Source organism: Schistocerca gregaria, chromosome 4, assembly GCF_023897955.1.
Source record: "Schistocerca gregaria isolate iqSchGreg1 chromosome 4, iqSchGreg1.2, whole genome shotgun sequence".
Taxonomy (NCBI): domain Eukaryota; kingdom Metazoa; phylum Arthropoda; class Insecta; order Orthoptera; family Acrididae; genus Schistocerca; species Schistocerca gregaria.
The window spans coordinates 275,098,342-275,120,071 of NC_064923.1; the positions used below are offsets into that span (position 1 = coordinate 275,098,342).

The 21,730-nt window shown below is 36.8% G+C and overlaps 1 protein-coding gene across 7 annotated transcripts in view; it reads left to right on the forward strand.

Moving 5' to 3' along the window:
* The window catches only part of LOC126365732 (serine/threonine-protein phosphatase 4 regulatory subunit 3), a 114,866-nt gene that overhangs the window by 51,699 nt on the left and 41,437 nt on the right, over nt 1–21,730 (forward strand). For 6 of the 7 annotated variants that reach the window (XM_050008178.1, XM_050008174.1, XM_050008176.1 and 3 more), the window contains exons 4-6: nt 9,115–9,170; nt 9,458–9,556; nt 19,717–19,860. In XM_050008178.1, coding sequence (XP_049864135.1) covers nt 9,115–9,170; nt 9,458–9,556; nt 19,717–19,860 — 299 coding nt within the window. Of the gene's footprint in view, nt 1–1,739; nt 6,535–9,114; nt 9,171–9,457; nt 9,557–19,716; nt 19,861–21,730 lie in introns of those variants that run through there. The other variant, XM_050008170.1, reaches the window with a different exon arrangement.

A 21,730-nucleotide genomic window follows, 5' to 3' on the forward strand; every position in this document is an offset into this window, starting at 1 on the left:
CTGCTGCTGCTGCTGCTCCTCCTCCTCCTCCTCCTCCTCCTCCTCCTAACTGTGATTGAAATAGGGACTTCAAATTATATTTGAAAAAGAGTACAGAGAGAATAGGTGTATGATTGAAGATTTCAAGCAAACAACAGGTATTTAACAGAAGGTAATTGTTGTGAAGTAGTATAGCAAACTTCAAAAATGAAACTAGGGCATATCTATAGAACGAGGCATTTACAGAGTTCTTCTATTGAATTCACTTTGCAGTGTTTTGCATGGATCTGTTAGTTAACTGTTTTGCCTTTTCTGGGTAACATTGCTTGGAAAATCTCTCACTAGCAAATTTCCTCTCTTTCACCTCATCCCTTTTTTGTGCCCCCATTGTTGGTATCAGTTCTTGTATATTTTACTCCCATGCAGTAGTGTACAGATACTTAATGGTTATCTGCTTTGTTGATTTTCATTTCCTTGTAGAGGTATTGCAATGGTTATTCCATCACTATAAGAAAATTAACAGTCTCAGTCAACAGAAATGAGAAGCGTAGCCTTCTTTCTTTCCATTATTTTCAGTGAAACCTGTGAACTCTGCATTTATATGTATTTGATAAATTAACTTCTGCTGCACAAATTGCTGAATCCAATTCTTATACTTGTCCGTAACCATTTGTATTTTTCAGGCTGTGTTGTTTAATATTTTTCTGTAGGGTTCTGACTTCCTTTTTCAACCAATTTTAGTGAAGGTGGTAAGCATGAGGCACACACCTAAATAAGAAATTAATAATTGTAGCTCAGCTATTGAACTTGCATTCCTAAGAGTGAAAGCTTGTGCCATTCATGGTACTAGGCCAGCTCCAAAAAGAACAATCCCTGAAATATCTTCATAAATGGGCATTGTTTTGTATTTTTAATGCTGCTTGTTATTAGAGGCTTATATTACTCAAACAGTCTGTGTAATAAGTCTCAAAATTTTTAAAGAGGTCACTCAGGAATGTTAAGTACAGCTAGGTGGCTGAATAACAAATCTTTTTAAAAAAATGCTATAATGACAGTAATGATAAGTAGAGTTATTTTTACAACATATTTGTATCTTCTTTGTCATTTTCCAGTTTCTTGTATTGCTGTGGTTTTCTTTGCACTATCAGAACTAAGTGAAAACTTTTTTTTATGTGAAGTAGTCTGATTGCTGGAGGAATTAGTATTTATGTTAAAAAAGTGTTTCCCTCTTTGTGAAAAGATAGCATCGCATTCTAATTTTGTTACTTTATCATATCAGAGTAAAAACACACACACACACACACACACACACTCACACTTCTGTTTAAATTATCTACACCACATAATTATTTTGATCTTCTAATAGTGTTAAAGACTGCTGTTTGTGTGTGGTAGTCTACATTATACCATTTCAAGTTATTTTACCTGCAAACTTAATGTCATTCATATATTTTACTGAATAATTTACTGAAGTTGCCCATGCTTCACATTCTGTTGAAAGCTGTTCCTTGTGCTCCTTTTGTCACACTGTGTTAGTTTCTTGTTTCATTACATGCAATAGAAATTTAAATGCTGTATAAATTATACCATACATTTTAAAATCTCAGGCCAATTCTCAGTTCTGGTGGTGCCTAAAGAAGCCATTAGCAGTGCAATGAAATTGATGTCAGAGAAGATATAAAATTAAAACTTGTGTGTGATAAATCTACTTATTATTATTTAGTCACTTAATGAGATTTTATTGGTATGCTATACCACAGGATGGTGCTTGTGAACTAGAACACAGCCAGATGAAGAACTGGATCTAGTGGAACATTGCTGAGCTTATGGTCCTTGGCTAGAAGATAATTGTGTGTAGTCACCATTCATCCTGCTGTGAAGTGTGTAAATAAAGGCTGACGTATGTGATAAAACAATAAACAGTTCACCGATATATGTATAAACATTACTGAAACATAGTGACAATTCACCTACTGGTGTAATTTGTACTGATGCTTTGGGTGACACATTAGAATCACTATTTCAATCCTGGCGTTCTTCTGATTGAAGTTCTGTAGTTTAATAACTCTTTTTTGATTTCATCTTCAAAATATTCTGTAGTTATATATATTACACCGAAGTACTTATTGCCTGGGATTTTCCCTGATAAGTGTAGTAAATGGACTGTAGCTATAATTCCCCCGCCCCCAGAAAAGCTAACAGGTGATATATTTCTCTCTAGATAATTCATTGAAGATATGAATGCTGTTAATGCTTTTTGTTCAGTATCAGAGAAATGTTTTACTTCTGGAATATTTAATTATATGCTGAGACAGTAATGGATGATGATTCTGTGGAGGTGGCTGCTGGGCAGCAGATCAGGCCCCAGAATGATAGTAAATGGACGGAAGAAAATAGTGAGTCCTTGTCTGCCCCAGCAGTTTCTTTTGATGTAGGAAAGGCTTTTACAAGCTCCAGTGAGATGTGTGATAATGAATCAGTTACGTTGAATGTTGATTTCTTTGGAGAAAAGGCGACTGGTGGTGATCAAAATGTTCAGACTGCAAAGGAAATTGTGTCACAGTCAATTGGTCTCATATCACAAAAGAAGCCGAATATAGACTCATTTGAACCAGCAGATGTTGATCAGTCATTTGTTATGGAATATATCAACCAGACAAATTATCGTATATTTGTGACGTCACAGTTAAGAAATTATAATTACTACATTGACAACTGCAGGCCTGCTGAAGAGCATTTTGTGAAGTTAGACTCCAGTGTTAAAAGAAATGCTGCATTTGTGAAGAAATTGAGAACCTTTACAGGGAGTCAGATAGAGTCATTACTGAAAGATGTTGCAACTTTAAACTTAACTAAGTATTTGAGTGAAGTTGCAGCTGCTCTGGTTGATACGAAATTGAAAATGAGTGATGTCTGGGCAGCTGTGAAATTATGTAATATGTTGCATCTAACTTACCCTGAGTTTAAAGTTTCACTTCTGGAAAACTGGCAGAGGGCTTTGTGCATAAGGAAGGATGACAAAATTTCGAATCCTGCAAAGCTAAGAGTTGACATAAGATTTTATGCAGAGCTCATCAGTGTAGGAATATTCACTTTGAAAGAAGGTTTACCACTTCTTGGCAATGTATTAACAATGTTGATCAATACAGATAAGGAACAGCATAACAATGCTAATATAATACTTAGTTTTTGTCATCACTGTGGTGATGATTATGCTGGTCTTGTACCACGGAAGTTGCGAATGCTGCTTGAAAAATTTAGTTTGCCGCTGCCACAATATGATTTACTTCCGAAAGAAAAGCAACAGAACGTAAAGGCCCTGCTTTTAGAGTATTATAATTCTCTGTGCAAGAGACGCTCTACTGATTACTGTGAATTGCAGGCCTATATAAAGAGGAATGAAAAGATATTACAAACAAAAGGTCAGCTTAGTTTTGAGAGGAAAGAGAGACTTGAAGAGCTCCATCTGGCATTTCAAAATCTTGATGCTAATACATTAAAATTTTCTGAAGTGCTTGATGTGGATGTACCGCCTCTTCCAGTTGTGAAATCAGCCAAGCATGAGAGTTTAAACAGTAATAGTGAAAGTGAAGAGTGCACAAATGTTGCTGATATATGGGATGATGATGATTCCAGGCAGTTTTATGAAGTCCTTCCTGATTTGAAAGAATTCATGCCAAATCTTCAAACACAAGTCATTGAACAAGACAATATAACGGAGGAAGCTCTAGATATGGAATTAGATACTGATACTCCTTTTGATGATGATCAGCCTGTACCTGATACCGAAGAGATAGATGACAGTGAGATAGTACCTGTTGCAAACAAGCCACAAATAGAAACATTTATGAGCAGTCTTACAAACTGTGTTAACAGGGAGCTAATTGATAGTGCTTCCGTTGAATTTGTTATGAATTTAAATACAAAATCCAATAGAAAGAAGTTAATTAAGTCACTTATAAATGTACCTCGCACACGCTTGGATTTGATTCCAATGTATGCTAGATTAGTGGCAACACTATATCCTGTAGCACCAGAGATAGGAGTGGAGTTATCACAACTACTAAAACAAGCTTTCAGGTACCATGTGCGAAAAAAGGATCAAATGAAAATTGAAACAAAGATAAAAATTGTTACTTTCATTGGAGAATTAATAAAGTTTCAGGTTTATTCAAAGATAGAAGGCCTCTACTGTCTGAAAATGCTCATCCATGACTTTACACACCATCATATTCAGATGTGTTGTTGTTTTTTGGAATCATGTGGAAGATATTTGTTCAAACATCCAGATAGCAGCAACAGAATGAAAATATTCTTAGAACAAATTATGAGGAAAAAAAGTGTGATGGCATTAGATTCACGTCACATTTTAATGATTGAAAATGCCTACTACTCTGTGAATCCCCCAGATGTAGTATGCTTTACACGTAGAGAGAGACCACCTGAGCAGGAATTCATTCGTAAAATTTTATATCAGGATTTAACAAAATATAACAGTGAAAATGTATTGTGTTTGATGCGAAAGTTGGACTGGGATCAGTCTGATATGGCAGCTTATGCTATTAAGTGCTTAATTTGTGGCTTCAAGGTAAAATATGAAAATATTGCTTATTTAGCAAGCATTGTGTCTGGGCTGGCCTTATTTCAAGATTTTGTTGGGCCAATGGTTGTTGATGGTGTATTGGAAGATATACGACTTGGTATGGAACTGAATCTTCCCAAGTATAATCAGCGACGTGTGGCAATGATTAAATACCTTGGAGAATTGTATAACTACAGGATGATTGACAGTAAGACAGTTTTCCGTGTACTTTATTCGTTGATAACATTTGGGGTTTCGTGGGATTTGAGGGTGCCTTCTGCCATCGATCCTCCGGAAAGCCTTTCAAGAATTCGTTTATCTTGTGTACTGTTAGATACTTGTGGAAATTATTTTGTTACTGGACGAAGTAAGGCAACATTGGAAACCTATCTTGTTTTTTTCCAGCATTATTACTTGTTAAAGTATACAAATCCGTTTTGGAATGAAAACAACCTCTTTCCTCCAGGTATTAAGCTCATGTTTCAGGAAACAGTGTTAAAACTTTTTCCAAATGCACAGCTTCATACTTCATTAGCTGAGTCTGATGCAGAAGTGAAAAGAATATGTGATGAGTATAAAGATGACAGTGATTTTATATTTACTATAACAGGCACAAATTTTGAGCACGATGCAGATGATGTGTACAGTGATTCGGATGAGTATCCAAACCACATATGTGAAGTTACATTCGAGTCTGAGTCTGTACCACTTGAGAACGTGTTAACTACAGCCAAAGATCACAGTGGAAATACAATGACTTCTCATTCTGAGACTGTGTCCTTATCTAACGTGTCAGTAGTGAAATCAGTAGGTTTTTTAGGAGAGAAAGACTTAACATATGCCTCTGATGCACTTTCGTACACAGGTAGTGATATTTTAGATGATTGGGAGACTGATGGAAGCAGTGTGGCTGCAGATGGTGGAGGATTGAGCATTCCAAGCGGCACTTTCACTTCAGAACCAGATGTGAGCAAGGATGACTGTAAAGTTTCTCTAAAACCATCATTAATTGACTGCCCAGAGGATAATGACTTTCAAATTGCATTTGAGCAAATGGTTTCAGAAAATATTCAAGATAGAATTAGAGATACCCCTATGCCACAACGTTTGGATATAGTTGTACCATTGCACATTCGATCAAAGACCAAAAAAACCTACGAGCAGCTGAAATCTGAAGATTCTGATACACCTGTGGTAAATTTTGTACTAATGTTGAAAAAAGGCAATAAACAGCAGTATAAAAATGTAAATGTTCCTATTGATTCTGATATGGCGATGAATTTGAAGAACCAGGAGGAAGCTGAACGTGCTGAAAAAGAAAGAGTCAAGCGATTAACATTGAATATGAGTGCAAGATTGGAGGAGGAGGAATATCAAGAAATGCTAGCAAGGAGTAGAAAAACTGAATCGCTGAATACAAATTATGAGAAAAGGCCCAAGTATAATCATCCAAAAGGGGCTCCCGATACAGATTTCATTTTTGGTACAAAGAAGATGAAATAAATTCATATAACTAACTGAAGTTTAGGATATGATACTTTGATAAGGGAATCAGTTAAATGTTATTTTCTCCATTTGTGCCATTTAAGTCTCTTATGTTAATATTTTTGTTGTATTTCTGTAGAATATTACAAATGTGAAAATGCTGTAAATGAGTTCATTTGTTGCTAAATGGGTAAATTTTTGTTGACTATGGACTTTGTGAGATAAAAATGGAAATGTGTGTTCAAGTGGAAAACTGGTTCGTGCGTAGCAATTTCTCATATTGCTTTGGAAATATCATTTTCTTTATTTTGGAAAAAGGTTATGTTCTGTTAAGTAAAGAAATATTTCTAGTGTGAAAATAAATTATATGAAATGTAGAATTTTTGTAAGAAAAATTTATTGTAATTTCATAGTGAATGCATTTGTTTGAAATGTGTTTGACAGTAATGCTGTATAGCTGAAATAAATCCTTCAGACTGGTATGATAAGCGTTTAACTTTATTTGTGTTTCTTTTAACCAGTGTGTTGTTACAGTTCCTTCAACCTGAGATTTACAAAGGAAGATGGCTATAATAATAGCAATAAAATTATTATAATATAATAAATACGTTTGAGAAAGCTCTGCTTATTATGATGGATTGCTTTTGATGCTGCATCTTAAGCAATCTGTAAAATGGAATTGTTATTATGAGTATTGTAATTGTAGTGACTGTAGTTGAGAATTATGAGAGAGCTAATACATAAATTGAGGGAACTACAGTTTTTTTCCCAGAAATATGCACTAATTTTATTCTCCTTTCTCATATCAGCAGAGCATAGAGCTATTTTCAAACCGTGGAGTTTTTAAAACTTCGTACACTATAGGGTGTAATTTTTTGGACATTCGATCAGTTTTTATTTTTTTGAAAAATGTACTGTTCAGTCATAAAAATTATTTTATAACCCTTTAAGTTTTTGTCAGTTGTTTTACTTAACCTGTTTTAAGTGTTTCTTTGTTGTTGGTCCTGTGCTTCATACCTGGTAGGCTTTTTTCCAAAAGGGAAAAAAATTATAAATTGTTGAAAGAAGATTATAAAGCACATACAGGTGTTGAAGATGAATGGCAGTGTGTGGGGGCAGGGGAGATGGCACTTTACTTTAACTGTTAAGAGAACCACATTGTTCAGTGAAGTACTAAAAAAAAACCGTGGCCTACTCTGTAAGCTTGCTTCTTAATTCTTGTGTTCACCGTATGTGTCTCCTGATCTGTTGTCTGCAACCAAATATTGGTTAATGTACTGCAGAGATAGCTGTATATGGCTGATTAACCTCTAAAATATGATTTAACATGAAGAATATAATAGAAAAAGATAAAAACAATTGTCAGTATGTGTTTATAACAATTAAGTTGTACTTTATTTTTTGATAGGTATAATCTTGTGTGTAACCCATGTTCGCAATAGGGATCTGTGTGTGTGTGTGTGTGTGTGTGTGTGTGTGTGTGTGTGTGTGTGAGAGAGAGAGAGAGAGAGAGAGAGAGAGAGAGAGAGAGAGAGAGAGTGTTTCCACCTTGCAAAGTACACTGAATAATGTGTGGAGTTGCATTCTGAACTGGGCTTTCATTGGGTCACATCATTGCTATATTAATTCTCAACCATTCTTTATTGCCATAGTACTTGGATTGTTTTTATGTGTATGCTTGTACTACATAGTGAGAATTCAAATGTCTTTCTTTTTTTGTTTATCAATCTTTCCCAATTTTTAACTGCAGTTAAGGGATTTGCATGTATGAAATGTTACACACTCATTTTGCAGGTAAATTTGTTTTATTTATTTATTTTTATGGCAACTTCAAAACATATACACTTACCATGATGTAAATATGCATTAAGGTATCTCAGTGCTCTGTGAAACATCGGGAAAACATGATCGCCGCTGCAGTCACTAAAACATATCATTTCCTGTGCTTGGTGGTCCTTCCTGTTATTGGATAATACTTCTGACATTTGCATCCTTAAGTAAGAGGATTAGAATTAATTATAATTTAGTCGTGCCATTATTGAAATTGAGAATCCAATTCTCGTGTATTTACAAGGAAAATCTGATGCGACAGCACCAGTGAGTGTTATGGTTAGTGTGTTGCATAAAGAATCCTTTCTCGTACACTGTGAAAGGAGAGTAGTTGTGTGTCTACGGATCAGATAACTTATTTAATAAACACCAGTGCCATTACTGACCAGAACTGTATTCAAACAACGTCCCATGAATTATGTGACTGACACTGGGTCATTTTCTTGCTTAATTCAACTATAGTGTCATGCATTTATAATACTCTTCATTAAAAGTAGCATCAGAATAATATCATGGCCCAGATATGTGCTTCTTACATGTTTAAAGAAAATTGCCCACTATTTCGTAGGTGCACTAAACAGTGATTATTAAATATGTCACTTCAAAAATGGCAGTGAGCTCAGCTTTTACTAAGAATGAAAGCTTGCGTGGCATGTAAGAAACGCTGAAGGCAGATTCATGTACTTTTTCCTATAACTGCTCAAAAATCTGATTAAATGTAAGAATTCTGTTATGTGGGAAGAAAAGCATTTGTTACTAAACTAGTTTGCCAATTTAAATACAGAAATGACACTCACTATCTTAATATTTCTTGTAATTTTCAATTATATTTTTGCATGAAAACTTACTAGTTAAGCAGTGATTTTAAACACACGTTCTTTGAAGCTATAAAGAGTTCAAAATTAAGACGTAAGACTATGGTCTTGAGGACAGATGCAGCATTCAACTTTGTTCTTTGACCGTCTTGCATGCAAACAATGCTTGGCTCAAAAGTAAATGACTTCACATCTCTGTAGTGATAATGAAATGAAGGGTGTGGGGGTCTATAAAAGAGTGGAACTGCATGCAGCATGTGACTAAAGGGATATCTTCTGTAAAAAGGAAGAATCTTTGTATTTATATGACAATGTGCACACTTTGTTAATTCACTACATTAAATTGTTACTCTACTTGCTCCATTGAAACCAATTTACTAAATGTTCTTTTGAAGTTTTGTCTGTACAATTTTTGTATTCTAGGCTCCCTGCTCTTGGAGTCCAAGATTCAACCTGACACTGCATACCAAAAGCAGCAGGTAAGGGACTTATATTTTACTTGTCTATTCACTCTTGTGTAGTTTGGGGCTAAAATATTGTAAGGTAATTTTGTTCCCAAGTATGAATGGAAAATGTTAATAGAATCACAACATCTAAATTCATCATTTCTCTTTCTGTAGTTAGAATTGCTAATGATTGCAGTCTTGTATGACTGTATGCTTAACAAATTTGTTTTAAACAGGTACATCTAGCACATGTGCTTTAAATAAGATTGTTATGGGTCATGGTTCAGTGCTGTTCATAATTCTTTTTCTTTCTGTTTTAGGATACACTTATTGTTTGGTCAGAAGGAGACAATTTTGACCTAGCTCTTAGTTTTCAGGAAAAGGCCGGCTGTGATGAAATTTGGGAAAAAATATGTCAGGTAAGTTACGATAGTTCCATACACTATCATCAAATTTGTTTCCATTCCATATTATCTCCTGTTTTGTTACCTGTACCAACAAATATTTATAGAATTTTGTAAATGGACTAATGAATAAAATCTCTGCCTCCTCAGTCTCTGTTATTCTAGTGCTATTATAAGCCCACTGACACTTTTATTGGGCAGAACATCATACATCTAGATAATCTTGAAATGATTTATATGGCTAATCAGTCAGTCACTTGATGAAACACTTCATGGTTCTTAAAAATAGGAGATGTCTGTTGATGCAGGTCAGACGGCAAACTTTTCTGACTTCTCACTGTTTCAGGATATATGCCAACCACGTGAAAACAACTTGTCTGTGTCCCAAGATTCTCATAGACTTACTTACTTTACTTAGTTCCTGTCGTTCCCTCGGGAACATAGAGCTGCAATGAAATTCCTCCACCTGGTATGATTTCTAACAAGTCTCTTCACTTCACTCCAGGTTTTCCCATCCTCTGCAGCTTCTCTCTCGATCATCCTTTTCCAGGTCTGTTTGGGACAACAATGTTTTCTGACTCCTTGAGGGTTCCAGTCCAATGCCACCCTTCCAACAGCTTCATCTGGTTTCCTCAATGTATGCCCAATCCAGTTCCATTTTCTTTCCTTGATTTGTAAATTGATTGGTTGCTGATTTGTCTCCCTCTAAAGATCTTCATTTGTCATTGTATCTGGCCATCTCGCATTTAAAACATGCTGGAGACAGTGGTCGTTAAAAACTTGGAACTGTTTTTCGATGTAGTTTGTAACCTTCCAAGTTTCGCAACCATAAGACAGAACAGCCTTCACATTTCTTCTTTGAGGTGTTCCTATTTTTCCAAACAGGTTACAGTTGTACATACACACCATTTGTTTTGCAGATGTGACTACGGACGTCCTCCTCAATACCTCCTGTAGTTGTGACTGTACTTCAGAGATAGAGGAAGGATTGGACCTGTTCTACGTTCTCTCCATTAATGGCCAGTTTAGTCATGATGCTCGAATTTATCTGCATTTCTTTAGTTTTGTGAACATTTCTCTTGAGGCCTGCAACTTCTGCCTCTCTCTGTAACCTGGCCAGTTTCTCCTTGATGTCTTGATATCATTATGCCATTAATCAGATGTCGTCTGTGAATTCTAATTTTCGACCCTGTCCCGCATCCCCCAATGCACAGCTCTCTTCCATCATCCCCCATTACTATCATCATCATATGGTCCAACAAAAGAAGAAATAGTGTTGGTGAAAGAATACATTCTTGTCGTACTCTGGAATTAACTTAGAAAGTCTCTGTTAGTTCTCCGTTATATAGTACTTGTCATTCACAGTCTTCATACATTTCTTTGATGGTGTTAATAATCTTCGTTGGAAAGCCATATTTTGCAAGTGTATCCCACATGAATCTTCGATTGACAGAGTCAAAAGCCTTTTCAAAGTCAATGAAGATAAGGTAGAGGGTGTGTTGCTACTCCGCACTTTGTTCCAGAATAATTCTGACAGTATTGAAAAGGTCCACACAGCTTCGACACTTTCTAAAATCCACCTGCTCTCTCCTCAGTTGCCGTCCACAGAATCCTAAATGCGGTTTAAAATGATCCTCAAAAGTACCTTACACGGTACTGACAATTGAGTAATGCCCGCCAGTTGTTGCACTTAGCAACATCTCCCCCTTTTTTGGGCATTTTCATAATAATACCTCATTTCCAATCTGTTGGCAGTTTCTCCTCTCTCCATATCTTCTCGAAGAGAATGTACAATAACTCGACAGTGGTGTCCAAGTCTGTTTTCAGCATTTCAGGTGGTATATTGTCTGGTCCTGGTGCCTTCCCAATCTTGATCTACTTCAGCACTATTCAAATTTCTGATTTCATGGTTGCATTTACACCAATGCTGGGTCTAGGATCTTTGTATCCCATTTGTTGTTGTTCTTCTACCTCACCACCAAGGTCTCTGTTTAGAACTTTGTTAAAGTGTTCCTTCCAGTTAAGTGATTGTTCTTCATGTGTAATTAGTATCTCCCCTTTCTTATTCCTTGCTGGTCAGTTCCTCTGGAAGCTTTTCTCAGAGAGCATCTTAGTGATATCATACAGTTCTTTCACAGTCCCCCTCCATGCTGCCTGTTCTGCTCTGTCAGCATGTTCATCTATACATCTTCTGTGGTCTCTTCTCACACTCCTTTTCACTTCCTTAACTGCAGCTCTATAATCAGCCTGTGCCTGTGCTTTTTGTTGCCTGGTCCTGCTCTGGTTTACTCTTCCCTTAGCCTCTTTTCTATAGGTGATCTTCCTCCAGGTATGTTCGGACATCCAATTTCTCCGCATGCCATTTTTAAAGCCAAGTTCTCTCTCACTCACTCGCACAGAAGTATTCTTAACTTCTGTCCACATTTCCTCCATATCCTTATCCTCGGTCGTCTCCAGTTCCAGCACCTGGAATCTATTCCGGAATTCCAGCTTGAAAGCTTGAACCCCTCGGCTATCTGTGGTTCTTTCAGTTTACGTACATCGAATCTTCTATTCCCTGGCTCAAATTTCTTTCTGGAGGCCACAATCTTCATTCGGAAACTGGCAGTTTCACTACTTGCGTCTGTTCCTCTTCTATTCTGCACATCTTCCAGGCTCCTCTTAAACTTGCTGGATACTGTGATGTGATCGATTTGATTTTCTGTAATATGATCTGGGGATATCCATGTTATCTTACAGAAGTCACTAAATCTTTCCCCATTATCATTCATTTCGCCCAAGCCATGTACCCCCATTATCTGTTCCAGCCCATCATTGTTATCTCCCACCTTGGCAGTTATGTCTCCCATTACAGTAAGTTTATCTTCCTTGCTCAGTTTCCTTACAGTCTCTCATAGTAGGTAATAGAACTACTCCTTTTTCTCAATCTCTGATGTCTGTGGGAGCATAGTATTGGATGAGCGCCACATTTCGGACCTTGATCTTAAATCTGGCAGTTGTGATCCTACTGGACACAGGTCTCCATTCTAGAAGGCTCTTCTTTGCTGCCTTGGGTCAGCAATAGCCTAACTCCATCCTGGTGTTCCTCTTCCTTTTTCCATCCTGAGTATAAAAACGTAATTCCATCTGAGGTCTGCACTTCACCAAAATCAGACCACCTCACTTCACTCAGTCCCAGGATATAAAGCTTATAGTTATTCATTTTCCTGGTCACTTGTTTCAGCTTATTACTCTCCCTCAAGGTTCATATATTCCAAAAACAAATTTTCGTTTTCCTTTTCATGCCAAAGGTCGTCATCAGTTTATCCATATGGTTTTGTATTCTTATTTCGGTTTCAATAATCAGGTTATTTAAAAATGGCAGGTGATTGGCACACTGCTTCTGATTGCCTTGATTGTGCTGCCACCTTATTGCCCAGGCACTTGACGATTTACCAGATGTTTGGCATATGGTCTTGGCATTTCCTCCACACCCCTATATGTGGTTTAACTGCCAGCATCAGTTAAGTGGGAGAAATGGAAAGGAAAAGAAAAAGGTTGGCCTAAGGATAGGAAAAGGATAGGAGGCAGGTTTTTGTTTGGTCGATGCGGGACGCACTTTGTCTGGCTCCCCCCCTTTGACCTGTCCGGCATGGGCGACCCTGGTGGTAGCTATGCTACTTCCTGCATAGCTCTCCGGACAAGGATCTCATAGAACTTACTTCAGTTACAATGATGTCTCAGATTGTCTGCATAAAAAAGTAATTTGGTGGTTGTCGTTGTTGTTGTTGTTGTTGTTATTGTTAATGATGGTGGTGTCCATGTTCAAAGAAAAGTTCTGCATGAAATTCTGAAAGGTGAAATGTGATTTCAGTGGTGTAACTATCAATAAAGTCTTTGTGGTACTTATTTTGTTCATAGAACAGAGTTTTTCATGCAATTTACAAATTGGTATTGGATATATAACAGGGTGTATACATCCCAGGATAACCAAGAAAAACCCGGGAATCTTTTTGTCTGGGAAAACCCAGGAATTTTTTAAAATTGTGGAAATTTTTCCTTGTTTTAGTTTTCAGTTAATTTTTTGTATTTTTTACCGGCAGGAACTGATACTCTAACAAAGAATTTTACCTTAGCCCTCTGCTGCAGAAATAAAACATAAATGAGAATAACACGAAATTAAAATTTAAATTTGCTAAGAAAATATGTCATTTATAACAACAAATCACAGCACACACACAAGCACATGCCAACAGCAAAATGTTTCAAAGGCTTTAGAACGAAGACCATGCAATATCTTGTAATAATAAACTGCCTATGATAAGTGTGTTGTATTGACTGTTTACATTTCTAACACCCCCCCCCCCCCCCCACACACACACACACACACACACACACAAGCGACAAATCACAGTGATCTGTCGCATGGGCGACCAATCGCTTCGTAGATCGTGCGTGTGTGGGCAAATTGCAGCTATCAGTCACTGATCACTGGTCGCATGGAAATCCCAGGCAGTCCAATGGATCACATGCAATTTGTGCATGTAGTATGGCTGCCTGGCTGATATAACAGAGATGTGTGGCAATACGGCAGCAGCCTAGTTATCTATATGTTAAGCATGATTGTGCAGTTTTGTTGCATTTCGCTTTTTCCATGTTGAGTAAGAGATGTACATTAGAATTTAATGTTATCCTGGGACCATGATATATCCTTAAAAGTGAAGTAGATCCCAGAGTTGCCATTTACATTAAGAAGTTGTCAAAATACACCCTCCACTTCTGCAGTGATTAGAATTTTTAAGCTTCTGCTATAGAAATAGAATTGATGCGAAATTAATGGTCATGATACTGTGGACACCCTCTCATGATTTTGTGTATTTATGAAATAACTATACACATTGCTTAAATTTTTACTTCTAAACAGAATGACATATGTGCCTACAGTAATGTTAAGAGAAGATTTAAATTTAAATGTTCAGAGCAAATTTATTACACAATTATACTTAAATCCCTTGCTATGTAATGTAAACTACAATTAATTACAAGGGTTACAGTAATCAGTAGATCTGCTGTTGACAACATCTCTACAGACATATCAAGTAAATTGTGGAAATACTTGCAGTTAAATTATAAGACTAATGAATTAAAAGTAACTGAGGACTTATAATTGTATAAAACAAATTGTATTGTCACACTAGAAAGATGTGCACGTCCAATTTGGTGTCTGTGAAAAATGTAATATATTTTGTAAAGTAACTTACAGTTCCCAAGAAAAGTGTTGCATAACAAGTTTAATAAATTATAATTCTCATTTATTATAAATTTTATGTTTTGCAAATATTTTTGGGGATGCGGAAATCAGCCACAACTGCTGTGAAGGCTTGTATAGCAGAACTTCTTGACACAGTGAAGTTCACAACACTGATTGAAATTGCTTGGCAAATTGTTCACTTGAGGGGTGTCAAGACAAGCGAACAACTATAGGCAGTATTGCATTCAGTGGATTGCTGTGATCCGTTGCTTCTGTATGGGGTCCTTAACAGATCACAGGAAATTATTGCAAATAGAAATTCAACTTTCAAAGTAAATTATCATTTACACAAGATGAATTGTGTTACATGTGATGATGTGCAATGAATTTTTTAAATCGTAGAGTTTTTAACTTTCATCCAAAACTTAACTCTTTGAGAACCAGCTGCATAGAAAAATTTCAAACCTAGAGTACCAGCCATTTATGCCATTATTTAAAATTTGACTGGCAAATTTGTGTTTGATATATCTTAAAGGGTAAACACATGCTAAAAAAGAGCAGTGTTATTTGTGAAAACTTAGTTTTTCTTGTAGCTGTACTGCTTGTGTACATGATGGTTATAATTATACTTTCTCTATTTAACACTTTATAACACGAAAACTAATTGGCGTACGAGTACCAAACTTGGTAACATTAATATCAAGGACATAGGGAAGAGAAAAAATTCAGAATCAATTCAATTTAAACACTCTTAATGTGCTGTTATATTACATCATAACCATTGCATACCAGTTCCATTACTGCAATAAAAGGGGCTTAAATATGGTGCCCAGAAGAGTCTGAAAGTGCAGGATTGCATTCTGCACAGCAGAACAAAGCATGCCCGTAGGTTTGCTGGCTACCTCTCTTTATATGCTGTGCACCATATTAGCACATGTGTGAATGTTCGTTCCCCTGGTAAACCCTTTCCTTTAGGTAGCCCCACAACTAGAAATCACATGTATTGAGATGAGGTGATTGAGCTGGCCAAGCACTTGGAAACAGTCGGCTGATAATTCGATCATTTCCAAATGTGTTTCAGAGGAGCAGGTGAACTTCATGGGGCCCATCTTGCATGAAAACCATTGAGTTTAGTGCGTGTGTCTCATGTAGGGCGGGTATGACATGCTGACGAAGCAAATCACAGTAACAGTCAGTCACACTGCTTTGGCCCTTGAGCGCCAACCTGTCTAAGGACCAATGACGAATGTAGCCACGACCCACACCATATGGTGACACATTCACCATACAAAGGAACTTCATGCAGATTGACTGGAGGTGAAGATCCCCACACTTAGTAATTCTGTGTGTTGACCTCACCCATCAGAGAACAATGAACTTCGTCTGTCTATAGGATAGTCCAGAACCAGCCCTCGTTAACTTCAATCCATGCGAGAAAGTGGAGCGTGAAGTCAACACATTGTTTTGTGTCCTGTGGTGTAAGCTGCTGCACGGTATGGTTCTTGTACGGATGCCATTTGAGAATGATTCAAAGCACCTTCCTTACAATGGACCTTGGGATTGTTCAACTTTCATGACACAGTACACACACTGCCTGATGACCGGGAATTTTGTGCAGCATTGTCTGCCATAGCAACAGCAATTTCATTAACCACCTGTGGTGCAATCGGTTGTCAGCCTCTTCCTGGAGCGATGCCCAGTTCTCCAGTTAATTTGAACTACTTCATCATACTCTGCACAGCCAGCAATATTCTTGGAAGTGCAGCTGCAACATTACCGTAATTTTGGTAATAGAGCTTCACCAATAATGCCCTGCTACTTTCGTCCAAGTTCATGTTGACATGTCAACAAGTGCACTGCGACTGGTCAGGTGTGTGTGACTATGAATCACAATGGCTGATTATGACACCTGGTGGCCATAGTTGGAACTGGGCGGTGGCATTGTGACACATGGAAATCATGCACCCCCTACTCTAGATATTAATACTGCCAAAGCTTGGTACTCGTATAGTGATTAGTTTCTGTGTCATAATGTGTTAAACAGGGAAAGTTAATTATAACCACACAGTATTAATTTAAATTATCAGTTTTCTTATTTGTGTGTTCATGCCATTGGTGTTCACAACATGTGTCCTATGCTCTGAGTATCTGCTGTCATTGGCTGGCAAGATTCTGTAACATGAGATGTGATCGGCTGACAAAAGCGCATTGCAGTTTAGATTTCTCTGTTGCAGAAGCTATGTTGTTTTATTTGGTTGTTTTCATATTTATACTTCAATTATATGAAAATATGCAGTGTATGTGTTGCTGCACATCAAAGATCATTCCGAAACACGTTTTTTTGCTGGGTTTAATTTCCTAAAGTGCCGGGATGTTCTGCACCAGTGTGTGAAACCTTTACCTTTCAAAGGATTGATAAGAATGGAGGTACGCTGTCACTTGATGTGAAAAAAGTGTACTTTCACCTGGGAAACTGTATTTTTAACTGGGAAATCCAATGTATAGTGTGTGTGTGTGTGTGTGTGTGTGTGTGTGTGTGTGTGTGTGTGTGTGTGTTTCCACTTATACACCCTGGATAACTTCAGTGACAATATTTGTGATAGATTTGTAACTAGTGGTGCACAATTGTATTCCTAACCAATTATGTGATTATGTTTCTTTCCCTGTCTTCTGTTTTGATGCCAGTAAACTGTTTCAAGAATACCATATTGTTGATGTTTTGTTGTTATTGTCATCTGAAGACTGGTTTGATGCAGCTGCCCACTCTACCCTGTTCTGTGCCGGCCTCTTCGTTTATGCACAATCACTGCAACCTGTGAGGGTGTGCTGAAAAGTAATGCCTCTGAATTTTGTGTGAAACTCTTAAGACATTTTCAGAAACAAACATTGTTAACATTCTGCATCTTTATTCTTCATGTCTATTTATTTGCAGCCCTCTGCCCTTAGAGGGCTCCGAATTTTAGCCTGTAACATGTTGGTGTGTAATATAATTGCTGATGCATGAGAAACAGTGTGCTGCAATTGAGTTTGGAATTTCAAGAGTTCATCCACACATGGAGCACATTCCCCTGCAGCATGACAATACCAGACCTTAAACAGTTGAGTGTCTTAGGTTTACTGTCATCAGTCATCTCCATACAGTCCCAACTTGCCCCCATCCAATTTTCATTTGTTTCGAAAACTTAGACACCTTCAAGGACTTCACTTTAAAAGTGATGAAGTGATGCAAGCAGAGGGCTCTGTCAACAATATCAAACATTCTACAGTAATGGTAAAAACAAACTGGCTTCTCAATGGAAGAAATGTTTTCATTGTCAAGGTAACACTACTGAGGAATAAATATGTAGACATAAAGAATAAGGTGTAGAATGCTAATAACATTTGTTTTATTTAAAAAGCATTAAGAGTTTTCACATAAATTCTTAGGCATTACATTTCAGTACACCCTCACACATGCATTTGAAAGTACTTTGTCTGCTTCCACAATTTTTACGCCACAAACTTCCCTCCATTAGCAAATTGATAATTCCTATTAGCACCCTCTCGTGGACCTTAATAATTCTGAGGGAATATTATTTGCATCAGCAGCCTTGTTTCAAATTACTACTATCAGTGCATTGTCAAATTATTGTCGCAGTATCATATCTCTCTATTCATATTCATCTGTATCCTCTTCCCTTTCTGCAGTTATTGTCTTCAAGTTTGATAATTGTGCAAGATGCTAGATAGAGGCCAAAGGCTGCTGTTCAATGTCAATCTGACAGGATACATCTTGTTAATTTGAGGATTTCATTTTGGTGTCAAGGATGCATGAAAATAATGAATTCAGATCTACAGTAATCACATGTTCATTGACTGTCGTGTAATAGTGTCCTCAGCTGCTTAATACAGTTTGCTTAAAGTTACATGTCCTTTACCGCGAGACGTGTATCCAGTGTCTCGTACATTTAGGCTAAAAATTACACAAATTGTAAAGGATTCTAAATTAAGGATTTAGAAATAATGAAACAGTGGTTCTAAAGATATCATTCTGAAACTGATAACGTAATGTGTGTGGAAGATAGAGCTTTACTAGAAGAATTTGCAAGTAGCAAAAAGAAGAAGTGGTTCTCCATCTATCTACCCTTCCTCTTCCACAGTCAGCTCAATACTCTTTTCTTCGTTTGTTTTGCCACTTCCTTTCTGCTCCCCCCCCTCCTCCATCTCTTATAATAGTCTTTTCTTTTCTTCGCCGGAACAGTGACTATTGCCATGCTGATTCATGATTATTCTGTTTTGTATCTAGTAACAGTAGGTGTGTACTTCATGCAGAGAGTATCCAATTTCCTTATAAGACTGCCATTTCTGGTACTACCGTGTGATTGTCATGTAGGAGACAGCACCAGACATGTTTTGAACTGCATCCCATTTCATTTGCAGAAATTGATACCTCTGTGTAACAATGGTAGAATCTCCTTTGCTATTGGAAACTGGTTATTGTATAGCACAATTAGTGAGATAGTAATTTTATAGTTATTATTACCTTAAGCATACATAAAATGAAAGAAATTATGTCAGATGGTTTCAGATATACAACAAAATTTTTAATAATACCTTTATGTTACATGTTTCACATTTCAGTCTGTAACACACACACAGTAACCACCAATACTACCTCGGAAATAATTCTTAATTTGTGACCTTGGTTTATCATGTTATGTGGCCATCAGCAAATCCTGTAGGGAATAAATATGGTATTGTATCACATAGTAGACCATGTTTTTATCATCAAACTCATAATTGGTTTTGCTAATTCCACATAAGCCAGAGGAAGAAATGATACTACAGCCTCAAACAAAGAAAAATTCCAGTAGCAGCTGTGGTGGTTATTATTTCTTTCATACACTATGTAACAGTTGTGGCTCATAAATGTAAAGTTTCTGGAATATCTGTTTACCTGTTACAGGTTCAGGGAAAAGATCCATCAGTTGACATTACTCAGGACATTGTTGAGGAATCCGAAGATGAACGTTTCGATGATATGTCAGATTCAGCACCTCCAATAGAGCTGCCTCCTTGTGAATTAAGTCGCTTAGAAGAAATTAATGAGGTAATGGGCAGTCTGTCTGTTGTTGTATTATGTAAATCAGTGGAAAATCAGGTACTGAAGATAAATATCTATATGATTCTATAATGTTGGTCACCAAATAGGCACAAAGCAGTTAACAGATAAATAGAAAAAATAATAGTACTAATAATAACAATAGTAATAGTAATAATAATAATAGGTACAAGAAGCTCCATTAGCTGTATTTTTAGATTTATTCCTGTTGTCAGTTTATATCTCATGCGTCCCCAATCAATGTGTCTTGTCCTTGTCTCTTTGCCTAGTTGTTGTTCTGCTGCCTTCACCATATCATCACTGAAGGGCATCCATTCATTGTATGTTATATTCCTTTCCTCTATTTCAGTCAATAGTTTCTATGCTTCATTTGAAACTACTGACAACTTTGTAATTTTATTTTAAAGCTGGTTCCACAAATTTCCTATTTTTCTGAAATTTCATCCATTTAATCTGCGTTAATGACCACTGAATTATGTTTGGAGTCCACATCTTTTCAGGACATGTTTTGGAATTCGGAATCTAGTTTGAAAACCATTATCTTTCATTTCTCTAATCCTCAAATATCAAGCAATGGAAAATTCAGGATGAAATGTAACAGTGTTATGAAAAGGATAGTTGTTTTGCACCTTATAGTGGAGATGCTGAGTCACAGATGGACACAACTTTCTGACATCCTTTTGTAGTGCCTGTCTGCGAGTTAGCATCTCCGCTATACAATAAGTAGCACCTATTCTTTTCATAATGTTGCCTCAAACATCAAGACAAGATAAAATGAGTATGAGCAAAACACACACACACACACACACACACACACACACACACACACACACACACACACACACACAAAAGATGAAATATGAGTATGGTGTCAAAAAGAAGTGATTGGTAAGAGATGAAGAGAAAGGCCATCACAAGAATTATCAACACCAGAGTATCTTTTTTCAAACTGTGTTAAGACTATGTTCTGAATGAGCTGAAAATGAAATATGCTGTTACATTTTAGTCTTTCACTGGACAGAGGAAAGAAAACTTGTTAAAATAATTTATGCCTGTATAATGGCGTAAGTAGCTGTGCAGACTTTTTTTTTCTTCTTTTTTTTTGTGCCTTTCAATTGCTAACTTTTGTTTAGGCTTCTTCATTGAGAAAGAAATAGATGTATTGTGAGTGTGTGCATGTATATCAGCTTTTCATTAAATTATTGTCATGTAATGTCTTCGTCTAAATGGCAACAGCAGAAAACTGTGGTTTCTACCTCAGCTTTCGGTCAAACTAAAATTTTTGTGACCTGGCCGAATATTCTCTAGTTTATTGGCCACCATCTTGTAAGACGGGAAGCAGTGTCACTTTAATGTGACGTTACTACTACCAGAAGATGTAGTAGAAAACTATTAATCAGGTACTATATTAGTAAACTCTGTAAGCACGTATAATTTGTAAAATTCTGTGTCCCAAACAATGCAAACACCTTTTGAAGGGAGTTGACGTTTAATTTGTTACTGCTAATGATGGTGAAAATTACGAATGAACTTTGCAAGTACTCCTTAAGTAGAAGCTGATGTCAACATGTACAAGGGCAGTTATTTTTCAGTAAAAAGTTAAATCAGTTTTGCATATTTGGCATCAGAACAGATGCATGGTGTACCAGCTGTGTTTGAAGTCGTAATGACACAAATTAAAAATTTTGCAATGTATTTCTGTAAACAGGATACGAAGTGTAAATGGGATAGGAAGCGTGAAAGTAGCACAAGAATAATCTGCTGTTACGAGTACTATACAGGGTCTATTTTGATAATAGAGATACATTTATGGGATGACAGAAATGGTTTTTCTGCATAGTATTGCAAACACTTGTCA